This window comes from Solanum lycopersicum, chromosome 1 (genome assembly GCF_036512215.1).
Source record: "Solanum lycopersicum chromosome 1, SLM_r2.1".
Lineage (NCBI taxonomy): Eukaryota > Viridiplantae > Streptophyta > Magnoliopsida > Solanales > Solanaceae > Solanum > Solanum lycopersicum.
The window spans coordinates 77479792-77497833 of NC_090800.1; the positions used below are offsets into that span (position 1 = coordinate 77479792).

At 36.1% G+C, this 18042-nt stretch overlaps 1 protein-coding gene across 2 annotated transcripts; it reads right to left on the minus strand.

Annotated features, from left to right (window-relative positions):
- Positions 1-732: 732 nt before the first annotated feature.
- On the minus strand, positions 733-17277 carry LOC101262958 (clustered mitochondria protein). Of its 2 annotated transcripts, none has more exons than XM_004229552.5 (28): positions 17083-17277; positions 16363-16582; positions 15171-15232; positions 14541-14730; positions 14180-14317; positions 13929-14085; positions 13640-13833; positions 13394-13495; positions 12172-12307; positions 11888-12016; positions 10128-10518; positions 9338-9442; positions 8682-8800; positions 8185-8293; positions 7849-7989; positions 6997-7119; positions 6741-6911; positions 6513-6599; positions 5867-5995; positions 4924-5073; positions 4757-4825; positions 3361-3519; positions 3155-3211; positions 3030-3070; positions 2761-2880; positions 2312-2621; positions 2048-2227; positions 733-1667 (listed from the first exon to the last, which is right to left on the minus strand). In XM_004229552.5, the coding sequence occupies exons 2-28, from the start codon at positions 16571-16573 to the stop codon at positions 1212-1214; spliced, it is 4236 nt and encodes a 1411-aa protein (XP_004229600.1). In that variant the 5' UTR covers positions 16574-16582; positions 17083-17277; the 3' UTR covers positions 733-1211. The 2 variants fall into 2 exon arrangements, with proteins under 2 accessions (XP_004229600.1, XP_010324288.1); XM_010325986.4 differs by having other exon boundaries at positions 17028-17136.
- Positions 17278-18042: the final 765 nt, after the last annotated feature.

Consider the following 18042-nt stretch of genomic DNA (forward strand, 5'->3'; position numbering starts at 1 on the left):
TTCGATTAATCCATCAGGTAAAAAAAAACGTACTCTTAAGTCCTGTTGAGAAGCTCAATCATGAGTTTGAGGGAATTTAATTTAGTAGTTGGTAACAAAAATCATTTTCCTGGACATGTATTTGGTTCTTCTGGGTTGATAGTCGATATCCAACAATTGCTATTCCTCCGCAATCAAAATGAGTTACCTGAGCTATAGCTAAACATACTTCATTGTTGTGGAGGTGAGGTTGGGGTACTGGAAAGACTAGATGTTCTGTATCAATGTTAGGATGTTCAAGAATTTGGAACATGGGAGAGCTCAACTCCGATATCATTACATTCAACGGAGGAACCTCATTTAGCCTTTCCAGCATAAGGATAGTAAAATGCAACTACTTAAGAAAGGGATTTCTCAAGGAAGGGAAGTTTGTGAGAAAGAGGAATGGAAGGTGAAAGTTTAATCAATTTCTCTCAGATAACGAAGAAACAATTCCATTACGAATATAATGGTTACTTGGATAGAAAGAAACCAAATAAAGATTGTTAATTATGATGGTGCTGTACGAATAATGGCTTGTATGTGTGCAGCATGCACATTTTAGTGTAACATGAGGTTCTAACTTGCTCACATCGGAGCTGATAATCAGCTCTAAGAAATGAGCAAAAGAAAAATGGAGATTCAAGTGTTGGAACTGAAGGTAAACTTCACAAAAATCAAAAACATTACTTGTATCTTAGTAAGTCACCTTAATACAGAAAAACGCTTTCATTCCAACGATAAATAAGTAACAAAACAGAAAGTCTAACTTTAACCAGAAACGATAAAGTGTCCAAGAAAGAGCACCTTTCAACTGAAATGGGTGGGCAGCTTCACTCACGAGGTAATGGGAATGAATAAAGGTCAAAAATTTTAGGATGACATCAACACCCAAAACAGATGATGGACCTCTCTACTTAACATTATTCAAAACACCAAAATAATGCATACTAAACCTATCTTCTCAAAACTAGGCCTACAAGTTATGTCATCTCAGCAATAATAATCAAGATGAGAGGAACTACAGCTCGAATACTTAAATCTCCATGAGACTTATTGTAAGAATGGAATAGAAGTATAAGCGTTCACCCGTGCAGTGAGTACCTGAAGCATGAGGTGGCTGCAAGCGAAAATCCATGATATGCTAGAACTGGCCATTGACATGTTTGTTAGTACATTCCGCAATATACACTTCAAGATGCAGCTTTCACTTTTGATTTTTGCTTCTTGGTATCCAACGCCCCCAAACCTGTCCCTAAACCAACAGGAGTTTGATCTTGTTCCCCTGCTTTGGATAAGTCTGCTTGGGCATCTCCAGATCCATTAGAAGAATTACTGTTTGCTTCTTTCTTTTCTTCATTAGTTCCACTAGGATTTGCAGCATCCGGTGTTGTGCCAGAATTTATTACATTGAGTAGCTGGGTAAGAGGAGGTAAAGATGATGCAGGAACACCACTGGGACGTACAAGAAGACCCCTTGCTGCAGCTTTTTTCCGTACTTCAGCAGCAGCTCGTGCAGCTCTTTCATCAACTCCTCTTCCCCGAGGAAGCCCATCACCAAGTACTGCAGAACTTAATGATTGGTTCATTCCACCAATACCAGTACCTCCAGCGGCAGCTTGAAATGCGTGTAACAAGCTTGGATGAGCCTGCAATATTCAACTCAGTAGTGTGAACATTCAATTTCTCATTGACATAGTAAAGCAAATCCAAGGCAACTAGAACCATAACCCTAGAATGAAAAATCCACTCCAAATTGGCCATCAAACAAGAAAAAGGAATAGCCAAGACCCTATACATTATATTGTAATTGATGCAAGGCTTCTGAAGAGGATTAAACAAGCAACTAGTGCGAGAGACAGCAATGACAAAGTAATGAAAACTAGAAAAGCAAGTCTAAATCCCCCCAGAACAAGCCTTCCATTTCTGCCTCAAGGTGAAGGTTTAGGTTAAGCAAATATGTCAAGACATTATTTAATGATCCCTTCAAAGGATCATAAAGGGTACAAAACTGTTACGAAAAAGTTACCTTTAAAATATCATAAGCCTTCTGTGCAGAAGCCACATTCAGAGATTGACCTTTCTGCTTTTGTGCATTCATCTGCAGCTCACGCATCTTAAATGTTTTCATCCAGTTCTGAGAATCGCGTGTCCTTGAATCCTCCTCTCCCAGCTGTTTGGCTAGTATATCATAAGTTTTCTTTTCATGCTGTTGAAAAGAAATTAATTAAAATGGTTAAAACAGTAACTATCATTTTCTTAGCACAGTAAACTGTCCAGTTAAAGTACATGCCTGGTGCGAAAGCTTGAAAGCACCCATACAGTTGAACGCAATTGCCAGAGCATGATAACAAACAGCAGTCTGAATATGTTCCTCCCCAAGCAACCGTTCATTCTTTTTCAATGCTTCTTGGAGATAACGAAGTGCTGTATCCATCTTCCCAATATCTTGGTACATCATTGCAACATTTATAAATGTTGCGGCAACATCCGGATGATCAGGACCTGATGACAAGCCAAGAAGAAGCAAGGCCCGTGACATATGCCTCAATGCAAGTTCTGTTTGGTTAAGACCATGATAGAAAAGAGCCATGTTTCCATAACTGCAGCAACATTACCAAACTCACGTTACTAGACATAATTATCCGGAAATACAGGTTTCCGGCATCAAATCGACACCAGCAAGCTAATAGGCAACATATAGCAAAAGAAAGAAAAAGAGTTCAAAGACAAGAAAATTGCCTGTGTGCAGTGTCAGGATGGTCCAGTCCAAGGCATCTTTCATTTATGATAAGTTCCTTGTGCTGTTGCATTATAGCACCAGCCATATCTCCAGCATGATATAGAACCATAGCAAGGTAGCTGAAAGAGAAAAAAATTATAGAAAAGAATAAAGATAAGACAGAAAAACCAATGAAAGCAAAAGACAGAAAACACAATAACCAAAGACTACAATGCACAATCATATTCTCTCACAAAAAGAGTGACGTGTAGAGCACAATACTACTCACCGACAACAATTGGCAACTTCCCGGTGCATCGGACCCGTCACCTGCATTTTTAAAATTATTGGAATCAGAACTTAAATAATATAAGACTTCAAAGCATTGCAGAGAAAAAATAATCAGTAATATACCTGCTGAAGTATTGTGAATGCTTCGGAAAATAAAGTGTAGGCCTCACTAAGCAAACCCTGAAATGTATGAGGATATTATTCCACCAAGGTAAGTTACAAACTAAAGAGTACAACAGAAGGCAAAAAAAATTGACAGCTAGCCTCTCAAGATATCCATGACTAACATGAGAATCTCCATTTCTTTAACCAATTGAAACAGTTAATACCTCAGCTAATTGAGCCTTTCCTGTTTCAACAAGGTCCTTAGCTTCTGAACTAACTGGGATAGAATGCTTCACCACTGGTTGGAGATTCATAATATCTGATGCTTGAAAAGGTGCAACAGAGTCAAGGTCATATTTACGAGCTGCAACGGTTACACCTACCTGTTAAAAGAAAAAGTTCTAGGAGTCACTTGGACATATGAAGGTAGATTCAGTGTCTAACAACCCGCGGATTTCAAAGGGAAGACTATTATCAAATTGAACTCGTATTACTTATAGCTATCTAATATAAGCTGAAAAGATGCTTTATTAATCTTTAGCCCGAATACTAAGAGGGGAAATTTATCTGAACAAAATTTCATCAACCACGGCATGGACAAGTTAATAACCTCCAGTCATCTCTACCACCAAGGTATAGTGATCTCCTTCTAACAGCTCATATTCAAATAAAAAATTTAATTTAATTTAAACATAAAAGACAACAATAAAATTACTGTGTCAAATAACACCACAAACTTTTCACTGTGCCTTATAACCAATATTAAGATTTGCATATCTGGAAGGAAATTTCACTACTTGACTTTGATGATCTTGACAAGTTGAACACCTGAAAGAACAGGGACAACTTTTTCCCAACTTCACTTGCGCCAAGAGAATTAATGCCACAAAGAGCAGTTCACACACAACATATAAATAAAATGCTGGCTGTCTCTAAAGCAGGATAATAGACTGTAAACGACTTCCAGCGGACTACCTCTGGATAATCCACAGAGAGTCTCAACTCCTAAAATATAACGAAACTGTCATGCATATAGAAAGTACAAAAGTTAACACCAAACAAGTTCCATCTTCACTTAGCAGCAAAATTTTGAGTCAGTGGTCACAGTAAAATAAACAAGATGTGTGTTTTCACCATATGAATCCTAGGGATCTCGATATATGAATTATGACATGTCGCTAGGGGTACCCATATATTAGCTCAACCCATTTCAGCCCATTGAAATTTGGGCTGGTATGTAGCCCAAATTTACTCATGAAAAATCTTGTAAAAAAGACATTTTTTAAAAAAACTGGAAAAAAGAGGTTTCGTTTGATATCTTTATTATATAGTCATAATAAAGAAAAAGAAAATTATTAGGCCATAAAAGTTTATAAAAGAACAAATAAAGCAATTAAAACTTGGTAGAATTGTGTGGGTTGGGTTATGACCTGCATTTTAGTCCATTTCAACCCAACCCGTCCAGTTCAACCCAATTTGACACCTCTATATGGCACCATAGCCACTTCGAAAAGATGATAATGATTGACCAATATAAGATAATACAGGGATAAAGGGAAAATAGCAATAGTAAGAAATGCATAATCACAACTAAATCTAAGAATTCCTGGATGAAAATACCTTCTGACAGAGATTGCGTACAACTGGAATTTTCTTTACCAGCATTTTTGCATCGTCAGGCAACTCAAACTGAAGAGAGAGAGAGAGAGAGAGAGAAATCAACCTTAACTGGTAACTTAAAACATCTGGGAAAGCAACTGGAAGAGGTTCTTAAAAGAATATGATACCTGATACTTGAGTTTCGCAAATTCTTGGATGTCAGACCACAAACTGTCAGACGTGATACTCAAATAGGAGGACTGTTTCTTCTTGGCAGATCCTACATTTTTTCGCTTTCCCTGTCCCTTGGATGACTTTTGCTGGTTCCCAACGTGGTCCTATGAAATGTGTTTCATAGAATTAATTTTATTAAAATCATTTACCATATACTCTTCTCTGAGAAATAATGAAGAATATATATATATGTGTGTGTGTGTGTGTATATATGTATATGTATGTATATGTATGTGTATATATATATATGTGTGTGTGTGTGTGTATATATGTACATGTATGTATATGTATGTATATATATATAGGTGAAGGTAACTGTGTCTTCACAAAAGGCTCATCATCAAACAAATGATGAAAATAGATCACGTACAATGAAGAATATATTCTATGTATTATTCTCATTATGCACATAAAGCTTAAATGATTCTAGAAAATGCTTTCTCTATACAGCCAACATAAATTTTCAAACAATGAAACTAATAATCTCCATATGCATCTTCAAATATCAGCATACAAATGAATAATATTGGCCAAGCACGGGAATGCTATAAAAAGAGGGGAGAAAGCAACCCACCCTAATAACTCAAGCTTTTACAGGAGGTGTGGTATGCATAACTCAACATGGTATTAGATCTGCTAGAGATGTTATACTAAGTCACTGTTACTCATCAACAATATATTTTCAGTGATGGCCAAATAAAAAGAATCACATCAGCACTTGAGGGGCATGTTGTAAACCTAAATAAATAAATAAAACTTTCCCCTAAGTTTTAATAGGTTAAGCTTTTAGATGAGGTGGTACACTCAATTCAACAGAACTTCCTCATGGTATTTTACTACAAGAAATAGCAATAAATGGCAGTAAGTTATGACAATAAGCGCTCTCTCTCTCTCTACCTTCTTTTGGTTTCTAGAACTGTTGGCGCCGCCTTTATTAGATACTGTTTGCATATTTCCAAACAAACAGTTGTAAAAATGTGAGATTGTGTTTGCAAGATCATGGTCCTCAGCATCCCTCAGCAAATCCTGCGTGTCCCATCAGATCAAATTGTTAGTAATTCAAAAATCCATAAACATATAAATTAATATTCAATTTCTTCAGTTCCCTGCATCAAGATAATCAGAGTAAAATATCACGTGTGCTCCAGCTTACACATTATGTGGTTAAGCGTAAATGAATATTTTGAAACCACTAGAGCCTAAAAATGCCCTTTTGTTGATTTAAGAGAGCTTTTGACCAGAAGAATTAAGAAATAAAAGCAGGTGAAAAAAATAACACTTCATCATTCTACTAATAATGCTAAACAAAAATGTTGAGACACATGAGACACAAAATAATTGATCCTTTGAGAGAAATACAAAAATGCTGTTCAGGACCAAATGGTGAAGCATGTTCTCAAGTGGGACCACACTTGTCAAAGCATAAGATAAAGTACATTCACGATCCAATATTATTAAGGCTTTTTAAAGTAGCAATGAAAAACTTATTTTTTATGAACAACATTCAAAACCCTATAACAATCTGAAGAACAAAATTAATCACCTTGAGGATGTGCTTTGCACATCTGACAAGAATCTCGTTGGAACAAAGATCCCATAAATGAGGCAAGTTCCTAGTTCCCTCGGCCACCTGGAAAATAAAGGACAAGACAAACCAAGCTTACTACTTTTAACTGACATTAAACTTCCGTTCGTGCTAAGAAAATTCTTATATTTTTTGGAAAAGCCTAAGCAATACAACAATTGGATGAGCTTATTTGGAGATCCTTACTGTTCCTAGATAACGCAAATTAATTCCATGTGCATGGAGGGCCTCAGTTAAAGTTTGCCCATCCATGGGTGAAACTTCAAGTGTGCAGAGATCTTGAACGAACTTCGGAAGCACAGTGTCTTTCAGATACAAACTCACTTTCTTCACAAGTTCTTGGTCAGCAACTATCTCCTGGTCGAGTTGGCAGAAAAGAACCATATAAGTATTTAACACCTTAAAAAAAACAAGGAATAATAATCAAAAGCAAAAAAATCACCTCTTCACTTCCAGCCAACTTAAAATCTGTAAAGACGTTAGGATTGAAAAGTATATCATCAGTATCTTTTCTTCCTGAGTGAAAACAGCCGTTGTTGGCAGCATCCTTCACACTTTTCTCTCCCTAAATAAAAGCCAAAAGAACATACATAGTCAAATTTGAACAAGTAGGGTCTGGAGAAGGTAAAGAGGTCGTTTCCGGAGAACCCTCAGCTCAAGTATAACATATCAAAGTAGGTATGAAAAAGAGAAAACGACAGTAGAAAAACAAAGAAACTAATTAGGAAAAAGTAACCACAAAAATATTGCAATAACCCAGACACAATGAATAACTATAATGGTGAAATCAAAAGCAAGACACTATAAGAATACGGCTGAACCCCTCGAAAATGAAGACTCCATGCCTACTAACCTTGCCTTAAGGAAGTAATTTTCCTTAACTTGTTTTCCTAGAGAAAATGTTTTCCAAAAAATTTGTCCAACCAAAAATGGAAAATAAGAAAATATTTTCCTCCATACGAAACACACCCAGAAAAATCAGGAAGAGTTGAAAGCAATTATAAATAGGATGTCATTAACAATCAAAGCTGAGATCATTAACTAGAACTTTCAGAGCTCATCAAACAAATTATTCAAGATATATCTTTAGAGCAGTGTCTTGTAAAAAATATTACTATTATCCAACAACAAATACGGTCAAGTAAATAGGTAACTTATATCCAACAGTAGCGCAACTTCAGTAATTATTGCGGTAAGAAACTGGCTTTCAAAAATGCATTCCTTATCATTATAACTAGACACGGAAAAGTACTTCAGTAGGAGAAGAGGCTTCACTTAAGCAGGAGATCACTACCTCATTGCTGTTAACTTCAGTCGGGGCAACGACGTCATTTGCGGGTAATTCTTCAGTGTTATTTACACTAGTACAATCAGAGGCCACTGGTGCCTCCCTTTCTAAGTCACAATTGGATTTTGATCTCTCGGCAACTTCAGCCTAAGAGAAGGACGAAGAGGAACCAACATAAAATTTGAAAATATAAAATGTCAGAGATCAGATCCCCAAGAATTAAAGCAAGCACCGAACCCCAAAAACCAGGTTCAGAGATATGGAATTAATATAAGAAACAAGATAAATTGAATACAAATGAAATTATCAAAGCAAATTTGTCACAGTACAAGCAGGACTAACTTGGCAAAATGCAGTTATCAACTCAGGTCGCAAAATACAAAATCTGGAACCTGGACCAGTATAATTTGCATCACGAGGAGTGACCCTCATCAAGTCCAACAGATAATGCCTGAAAACACAATCTCAATGAAATGATAAAAGTGCTCCTGCTAAAGTTGGTTGAGTCAAAGACAATCATATTATTGGGGAAAAGAAGGAAGCAACATATTATCAAAAGATACACACATGCATTAAACTGCAATTAATGAAGTCCAGTATCAAACAAAAGTTCCCACAATTACTCATCTCCAAGTTATACACCTAAACAATATGAAATTATTAAGCTTGGAGGGGTGTATTGTGTGCATATTTAGCAGGACTTCAATCATATGAATCCTATGGAGAAACAGAACTTGACATCACCAATGAACCAAACTTAGCTTTCATCATAACGAAGAGTCCCCCCCTCCTCCCCCTCCCTCCTCTCCTAAAGCAGTGACGTATCAAATAATAATCACCTATCATCACTACCAACAATGCCCTTGCATTCCACCGGTGCAGCTAATTTGAATTCATTTCCAGATCCATCAAGGACTGTATGTTCCTTCAAGTGCAGACGTTTTGCAGCTTCTAGCACCTAAGACAAATATAGCAGGATGAAATTTCAGGTACAAGAGAGAAACAGATAGAATTCAAATGAACAAGATGAATCAAGAATGATAAAAAGGAAAAGTAACATCACCCATCATTACATTCACATTGAGATATCACCCCTGTGAAACCTATCAACAAATATCATTCTTTACCATCTAAATTATCAGGAATAAGGAAGCTCCCCACAACCCCACCCCTCACACCAAAAAAAAGGAATTTAAATGATTGCTCACAATAACCAAAGGCACAAAAGGAAAAGATGAATAATCCAGCAAGACATGTTGATCAATCATGTCCACTTGAGCACAACCTAGAAGCTCAGATTCTTCAAATGAAATTATTATGACAACATATAGGACCAAATCGATAGTTAGTAAAGAATCATGATAAACCAAAAGAAATCCTAATAGGCCTTATACTTCCCACAACTATGCCAACACCAGAGAGGCATACACATCCTAAATTGTTGTGCAAACCATACAAGGGAAAAAGAAATCAAAAGTTTACGGTCCGCTCCTACCTTAGAATGGAACTCGTCACTCCAGCAGATTTTCTTGCCATTATCAACAGAACCGTATAAGAGGGAATCTGATTTATCACCTTGAAGGATACCAGGTAAAACACTCTACAAAGAAAAACAGAAAAAAGAATCTATAATCTTTCGATAAATAAGCAGAATAATACATCTATCACAGTAAGCCTTGCAGCTGAAAGTAAAATTAGAAGATTAAATTAAATACAAATATCAAGAAGAGTACCCACTGAAAAGATCCATATAAGCTTGTTATTATTAATAGGAAATGCAACAATAGTACATCTAAAAACCCTGCTTATGTCACAATTAATTATTACAAGTACAGTTCACTTATAGATCTCCAAATGGCTAGATTTGGTAACCTAATTGTGGTATACTATGTGCCACTTTAATACACTTCCCTTTTTAGCCTTACCCCAGAAAGAAGGACACCTCCGTCTGAAAACTATTAAACCTTCTGACATGACTTATTGGGAGCTGAGACCCACTTGATCGCTCATTCTTTTATATAAAGAGAGAAAAGGCAAAGACCTGAGGAACTCTCATCACTCATTATTGAAAGGATAAGTTATGTACTTCGTATATATTTGGGTTACATGTCCAAGGTCTACTTTAATTTCTTTTGTTTACCGCGCAGTCTAACGCCTTCACACTAAATGGGACAGATTAGCAAAACTCATGTTCATTAGCACTCTGACATTCACGTCTGAACTTGTGTAAAGCATTACACTACAGCATACAACTAAATATAGATCACTGCAAGTTCAATAAGCACCTGGGCCACCACTCTATGTCCTCTATAATCAATTATCGCCATAGCTAGGTTGTACAGTCCATGGATATCAACTTCCTGATATGCTTTTGTGCCTTTCAAGTCATTATTTGCGCTTGCATAAGTGGCTTGCTCGCTTTCAGTCAACTGAGTTTCACCGGACACTTCAGGAGGACAATCCAAGATGATGTTTGCAGCTTCTACAACTGAGCCAACATGCTCATTTCCATTGGAAACATCGGAGACTCCCTGTGGCAAATTATTGGTGGTTTTCTCTGACAAATTACGTAATAAGCCTGTACCCTCAACTTTAGAATCAGCCACCTGTTTCTTGGACAGTTGCTCAAGATCCGCATCAACAGCAAAGCTGAAGAATATATTATTGTGGACATACCTAGATCCATACAGAATAAGTATCAGGCAAAAGTGGCAATAAATAGTAAAAGAAGTTTTAGTAGTCTAAAAACATTCGGCCAGCAAGAATAATGGAGAAACAGAGCGTTTATGTTTAACATGTTATAAAAAAAGGAAGTATACATGTCTCTCTGTTATCACTCCTTAGTTATCCAATAGTTACAGCAATAATTTCTTTTAAGTAGTAGTTATTTTCCTGTAATAATGCAGTTTCATTCCAGTTAAGTTAGGAAGTCATGTTCTAGTTTCTAGGGGTAGTTATTACAATTCTTGAGTACTTTAACTCACGAGGTTGCAGGTTCTCTTAACAAACCAGCATTATAGGTCGTATGAAGAAAATTTCAGATTTTATCTTGCAGCGTCCCATAACTAGATCCATAACAGGGGATCATAACAACTTGGTAGAGACGGGAGTTATGGGAGACCAAATTCAACATCAACTAGCACAATTGGTGAGCTTGTTTCAAGAAGAACGTGCAGCCAATTTGGCCAGACAAGAAGCAATGAATGTTTGTTTGGATGCCCTCACAAAGGATTTAGAGAATTCTAAAGTCGATTCTAATTCAAATGAAAATACAAGAATCGTGGTGGGAAGGGAAAAAATAAAGTGACAGGAGGGTCAAGATAGAAGTAGGAGGAAGTTTCATCATTCCTCGACATACAAAATTATATTTCCCACGATTTAATGGCCAAGAGGACCCTTTGGGATGGTTGAATAGATGTGAAGTTTTCTTTCGACACCAACAAACTCTAGAAGAAGAAAAGGTTGGACTTGCTTCTTTTCATTTAGAAGGCAATGCACAACTTTGATTCTTCAACTAAGTTATGCCAGATAGGGTCTGTGGCAAATTACCAAGAAAAGTTTGAGCAGTTATTTCAGGGTCTTGGATGGTTAATATGTTAATTGAGAGGTCAAAACAGACCATAAAAATGTTGGGACAGTTTGGGATAACACTAGCCCAAATTTATCGGAGTAGATGACGGGAATGATTATGCAATTCATGTACTCAGGCCACAAATTAAAAGGTTGCATGCAAAATGGGATTAAGGCAACCGTTTAGCTGCATGTTGGCTCTAAAGTAATGATTTTTGTTTAGTTACACGTATGCATTCCAACAATCTCCATTTGTTCCTATTACCTTGCTTGCTCCCCTTTGCTTTGTTTTCACTTTCAGTGTAGAACTAATTTCAAGGAATTATAAAGCAAATTTGATATTCTGACCAGTGGGCTTGTAAAATACATAGTAACGACTGTCACAGTGCAATTAAAATTAAAAGACGAAGTTAATTTTAACTGAACATAAAGTCACCCAGAAATTACTTGTGCTGATCTCTAGCTGTATACTTACATATGAAAGCACTCTGGATCAGTTGGATTAATTGGGGGAATACACCTGTTGATAACTCCAATAGCACCATTAATTGCAGCATCTACAAAGTCAGAACTGACTTTGTACAAAGCCCTATCTCGCAGTATCCTGTGATAAAAAAGAGCAAGACGTACAAACAGAGGCAACCAGCCTTCATAGACAGACTTAGGAAGAGTATTGCATAAATAAGTAGAATCTATTAAGAAATCAATTAATTCACTCTAGAATGCTGTACAAGCTAATATAGATCTGTCGAGATGCACCTCTCCTGGGGGTTTGTATGGGGGAATTCCCGACAAGATTGCAACTCTTCATTCCAATCCCTTTGCATGCCAATCAGCTCACTTCCAAAAGAAAGTGTAAGTGCATTCTCAGCCCGTGCCGCATCGCGTTTGTGATCTGACACCATAGAATCCACAAGGAACTAGAACTAGTGAGGCAACTAATAATAGAAAGACAGGTTATTGTAAGAGAATGTAGAGTAGCAGTTTTTAAGATATCAGACGTTACTATAATATCTACATAAACAAGTCCCTCTTTGTAACAGAGAAACTGAGGAATAATGCTCCCTCCACCACATCTTATATGATGCCTTGACATGAGACGGTTTTAAATGTCAATATAAATTATGGATTGAATTCGTGGTACCGGATATAGTACATAATCTAGTGGCATAAATGAAAGAGAACATTCAGCCCTCATGTCACTTCACGAATTGTTGTGCCATCTACCATTTCCGGGTTTTTTATCAAGAAATGTGCTTCAGTTGCAAAAATCCAGTTTCGTATTTCCAATACAGCATTCTCATCACCTCAGCCATACCATTAACCAGAAAAAGAAAAATCAAAAACAATTATCTCATTTGCCATTTATATTCAGCATTGCTCTTGCATAAATTTTCCTCTAGTATATACATAGTGGCACATCCTAAATATGTATGTATGTATGTATGTATTGTTGTACTAGTTTTCTATGTATCTTTTTACAGACTTTCATTGTCGTCCAGGTAAATAGCACCAATCAATACAGTACACACTATTCACGGGATATTGAAGAACTTTCTAGGAGGATAAATCAAATACAAGAATTAGAAATTATAATAGAGTTCTACAAGTTCCTTTTTTTATTTCATGTGCTTTAATTCTATATATCTTGAAAGTGTAAAGAAACATGTGTGAGCATAAGATATCTTCAGAAGGAATCTAATTAAAACATGATCAACTACCTGTAAGACAAATTTTCCATCAGTCCAACAGAAAGACATGTTGCAAATTGTTGTGCCTCACAATTTTCAACTACATGGTCCACTAAGTATATTACTCTTACAGATTGTAACAGACCTCCAAGGAATTCTTACACCACAAAATATGCCTCATTTAGGGCATCTATGTGACCCAGCATCCAGCAGACTAATGTATGTATACAACAGACAGCAACATGAAGTAGAGATAGCCAGAGGTTAAGAGTGCACAAAAAACAACTTACCAGGGATAGGATATGACCCAAGCCAAGAATTTGGTGGTAGGGTAGATTGAACATTTTCAAAAGGATGTGCAGAAGCCTTCCGCTCCAATATCTCACGAAAAGCTTCATTCGAAGATAAAATCTTTTATTACAATAAGACAAGATGATTGACAATTGGACTCCAAATGAAGTGCAAGAGAATTTTTTTTCTTATTATTTTTTTTTTTGGGTGAGGGAGGAATAAATTACTTTCTACCATGCTCCTACCTTTCTTAAATCTGGAGCTGATCTTTTGCAAGAGCCCAATAAGAGTAGTTGCTTCTGTACCAGTTTTATTTGGCCTAGGATCAAGAACAGTTGTGGTGCTGGAATTGACATAAAAAGCTTTGGTTGTTCCAGTAATACAATACTTATTTCCTTCTAGTGTGACTACATCCAGATAAATCAAGTCCCCGGAGAGCCTGGATTCAAGAGAAACCATGGTAAGAATGTCAGAATGAGCCTTCCTGAGAGAAAAATTAGTTGGATCATAATTAGTAAAATAATAAGTAGAAACCTTCTGTAGCTAGGAGGAGGATTAAACGAAGAGAACACAATGCTTTCGACACATTTAATTTCCTTTGAAGGTACCGACAGCAAACTATAGACTGAACCAGAAACATCCTCCACAAAACCCAAGTTTTCAAGTTCTGGTACATCGGCCTTCACAGGCTCTAAAACACAAAAAAGCAAAAATGTTTGTTAGACAATGAAATTAAACAACACAAACATCAGCAAGAAGCAAAGATAAACAAATGAACAGCAAACCTCCAGATTTCGCAACATTACTTCCGATTTCATGCTGCAGTGCAAGTGACGTTGATAGTGAGGAGTGCAATGTGGAAAGAGAGAGCAATTCTCGAGTGCGGTGAACATGAGCCCTTATGGATCGATCATCATACAATGCTGCACAGCCAGGTTTAAGTTAGAAGAAACATGTAATGAGCTCGTTGGTAACTGTTAAAATCTATGTTGCTCGGACTCTTCAAAAATGTCAATGGGTGCGTGCCAGATTCTCCAAATGTAGTGTATTTTTAAAGAATCTGACATGGGTGGGGCATCGAAAGTGAAGAGTCCACGCAACTTAGGCTAAAATCAATAACTCGTGGTCCACATAAATAAGACAGACCTGGCACCATCTCCAGGAAGCAATCTCCTGTGGTGATATCAGCTACTTCAGAGATTTCGTTATAATCTTCTAGATGATGAACAGATCCGTCCTTTATGTGCAATGATAGATCATAGCATGTAACGAAGCATGTCTCTGGAGCATCAAGAAGAAACTGCCGCACATCCATAACAGAATCACCAGGACTCAACTGAAACACGTAACCATCAGAAACTCCAAATTAGACAGACTAACGCACGAGAATCACAAATATTTATGTATAAGTTGGTCCTAAATGCCTAAAGATAAACATCTACACATATGGAAGGCAGGATAAGAAATGACAAGTTCAGAAAGTCAAAATCAAAAGAGGACGAGTGGCTTTTAATGATTGACAATCCAGATATAAAATATAAAAACAAAGAGAAAGAATAGTTTTTCAGTATTGACAATCCAGATCTAAAATAAAAGAAGCGTGTGAGTGATGGCACATACTAATAAGACTACACATGTATGCAATTGCATGCAATGGAAGAATTTTAGCCACTCTCTTAAATCTGAAGGATGAAGGAGAATGATAAAGAAAAAACAAGTTTTCTAACAAAACTATCAACAAAAAATAAAGCCAATAAAATTAGAAACACATCTTACCTGTAGTTCTAGCTTATCCCCTCCTTGGGTTTTGACAGAAACAGGATAAAGATGGATGTCACCTGCAAAATAGATTAAGGCAGAAAGGCTCTTCATTTCATCCAGTTTCTGAATTAGAAAGAAATTTAGACCATTAAACAAAATCCATACAAGAATGTAAGACCGTTATCTTCAAGTAATATGGGAAAGTAAAACTGGAAGAGAACCTATACTCAATTAGTATGAGTTTGATACATGTGGCATCTACATGAACCAACAAATACATAGGCAGAAAAACAGAGATAGTTCGACGAGAATAATACACACGTGAAGAAATGTTGTTATGAGGCTAGCATTGTACATTGCTCTGAATTCAAAAACAGACATATGGCAGATCTAGAATAAAACAACAAATTTCATGGCTCATGACAGAAGGAGGCACATCATGTATGGAATACACTAGCCACTGTAATAAGTAAGATCTTATACTTCAAGAATCACCAAACAGACATGTGTGGTGACATAAGTATTACCGTTTGCTGCATATGCTTTACCGGATTATTAAAGGGGTCATGGAAACTTATCCAACAAGAATATAGTGAAAGAACATAGCAAACAGATTGCATTCACATATTACACAATAGACCTTGCGACTGACCATCTACAGCTTGATCCTGCAACATTGAAAAAATCAGGTTCTCTTGGTTTTTTCTTTCTTTTTTGGATAAGTTGAAAGCTGAAACAACAGATGAAGGCTTGTCTTCCATATTTGATAAGCTTTTGGTGCATCCATGAGGTTTCAATCAGTATAGATAACTGTGTGACCTTTTGTATACAACTTAATACTGGGAATTTCCAACTACATGAATAGCTGAAACCAAAAAATGCTGATACTGATTCCAATAGCAGCACAGTCCCAAACAAGTAAGCCACCAATTTGTAAAACCAGCACTCGTCTCTTTGGCAATAAAGGAGACAGAGCAGAAATCCAAGGGAGAATGTCTAGACTCTAAACTCAACTGGGAGTAAATGATTAGCAAAAATGGTTAATGTTCTAAATCCAAATGTACCAGGTAGGAATCACCTGATTTTTATTGTCTCTACATGTCAAGACCCACTTAATTGACCGTCCACTACGTCACATCCTAGGGTGTGACGGGTGTGATGAGTTATTTACATATTTAAATCAAACTTTGATATTGCCAAGTTTCACCTTGCTTTGCCTCCTGTGTGGAGGTCTCATTTCCAGATTCTTTTGCTTCTGTTTTCGTATCAGCTTGAGCAGTCACAGCTGTGGTTCCATTAGACTCCGCATGTGTTGCAGTATCATTCACATTAGCATCAGGTGGCGCTGCTTGCTCTGAAGAACTAGTAGCATTTTGAACTGCCTTCCGATTCTTCCCTTTGTTTGACTTCCCGGCCATTCTTATCCCCTGAAATATACATAATCAGTCGTTTAATCCAAGAATCAAATAAAAGTTTCTTTCTCAAGTACTTTGTGACCTAAATCCAGATAAAATGATTATAATTAATCTTTAGATTGAAAAACTACAAACTCTAAGCATCTAAATACAAACAACCCAATAAACAAACTAATCGCATAACCTCAATTACTCTAGGAATACTCTTAAATAGTCAAAAAGAGTAACACTTGAAAGTAGTAACTCATTATACATAATGTGAAGAAATAGACAAACAATTTTCAAAAAGATTACTAACTCAATCTACCTAATGAGCTCATAACATTATTAATTCACTGGAGTATAAAAATCAAAACATAAAATAGCAATAACATGTTCATTAACAATTCAATAATCACAAGCACCAATTCACTAAAAAAAAAATGTTTTTAACATTCAACAATAGCAAAAACAATACCCTATTTCACTGAATTAGAGAGACGTAACAAGCAAAAGGTGAAATAGAAGCATACAAATTGACTTCGTCGGAGAGAGAAAAAGGTCGAGAGGTTCTGCAGAGAAGATACAAAGGAAGAAGACACCGTTAGGGTATAAGCAAACGGATCTTGTACTCAGCCCAATACACAGGAATTGGGCTTTGTGATGGGTTGCCCTGCTTCTTTTTCTTCTTTTTTTTCAGATTTACATACTTTGTATAGCCATTGTTTGAAAAAATAAAATTTAAGTAAATCTTCATTCATTTTAAAAATTAAAATAGAGAAAACTACACAAATTGGACCTATTAGGCAAATTGCAAAGTATTTAGTAAAAAAAATATCTTTCAAGTGTTAAAGAGTTAATTTTATCATATTTTATTTTTATTTTCAAATTATCAAAATTCCTTAAACTATAGGATTTCGGATACATCTAGAAACATGGGATACATAGTTCACGAATAGCGAATGATACATTACTTAATGGAAGCACATCCGAGGGTGGAAAGGGATGTATTTGAAAGAGGATAGGGATATAGAGAAGAGGAGATTTTTGTAACTTTTTCAAATGGTAGGAAATTTTAGAGATTATGACCAAACAAAATGTGTTTTATGTACTTTTTCCATATATTTTTCCAAATTTGACTGAAAATGATATATCTATTGGGAAACTTGTGCAATATCAACTATATTAAACTCAATAAGCTCCATAGCTGTAGTTGCATATTTACGGATTGTAGCTACAGTTTAAACTGTCTCATTCGTATAATTCGCAAACTCATATAATTTGCAGGTTTATATAATTCGTGAATACAACGTTTGTATAATTCAATTATTTTTTTATAAATTTGAAATAACAAATTTATATAATTAAAATATCATAAGTGTAAACAGTTCTACAAATTCTAAATTATACAAATTATGAATTATACAAATTAGTGAATTATACAAAACTAAAAAATTGAGCTGCGTAACTGTAGCTAAAAGTAGATCGCGAAT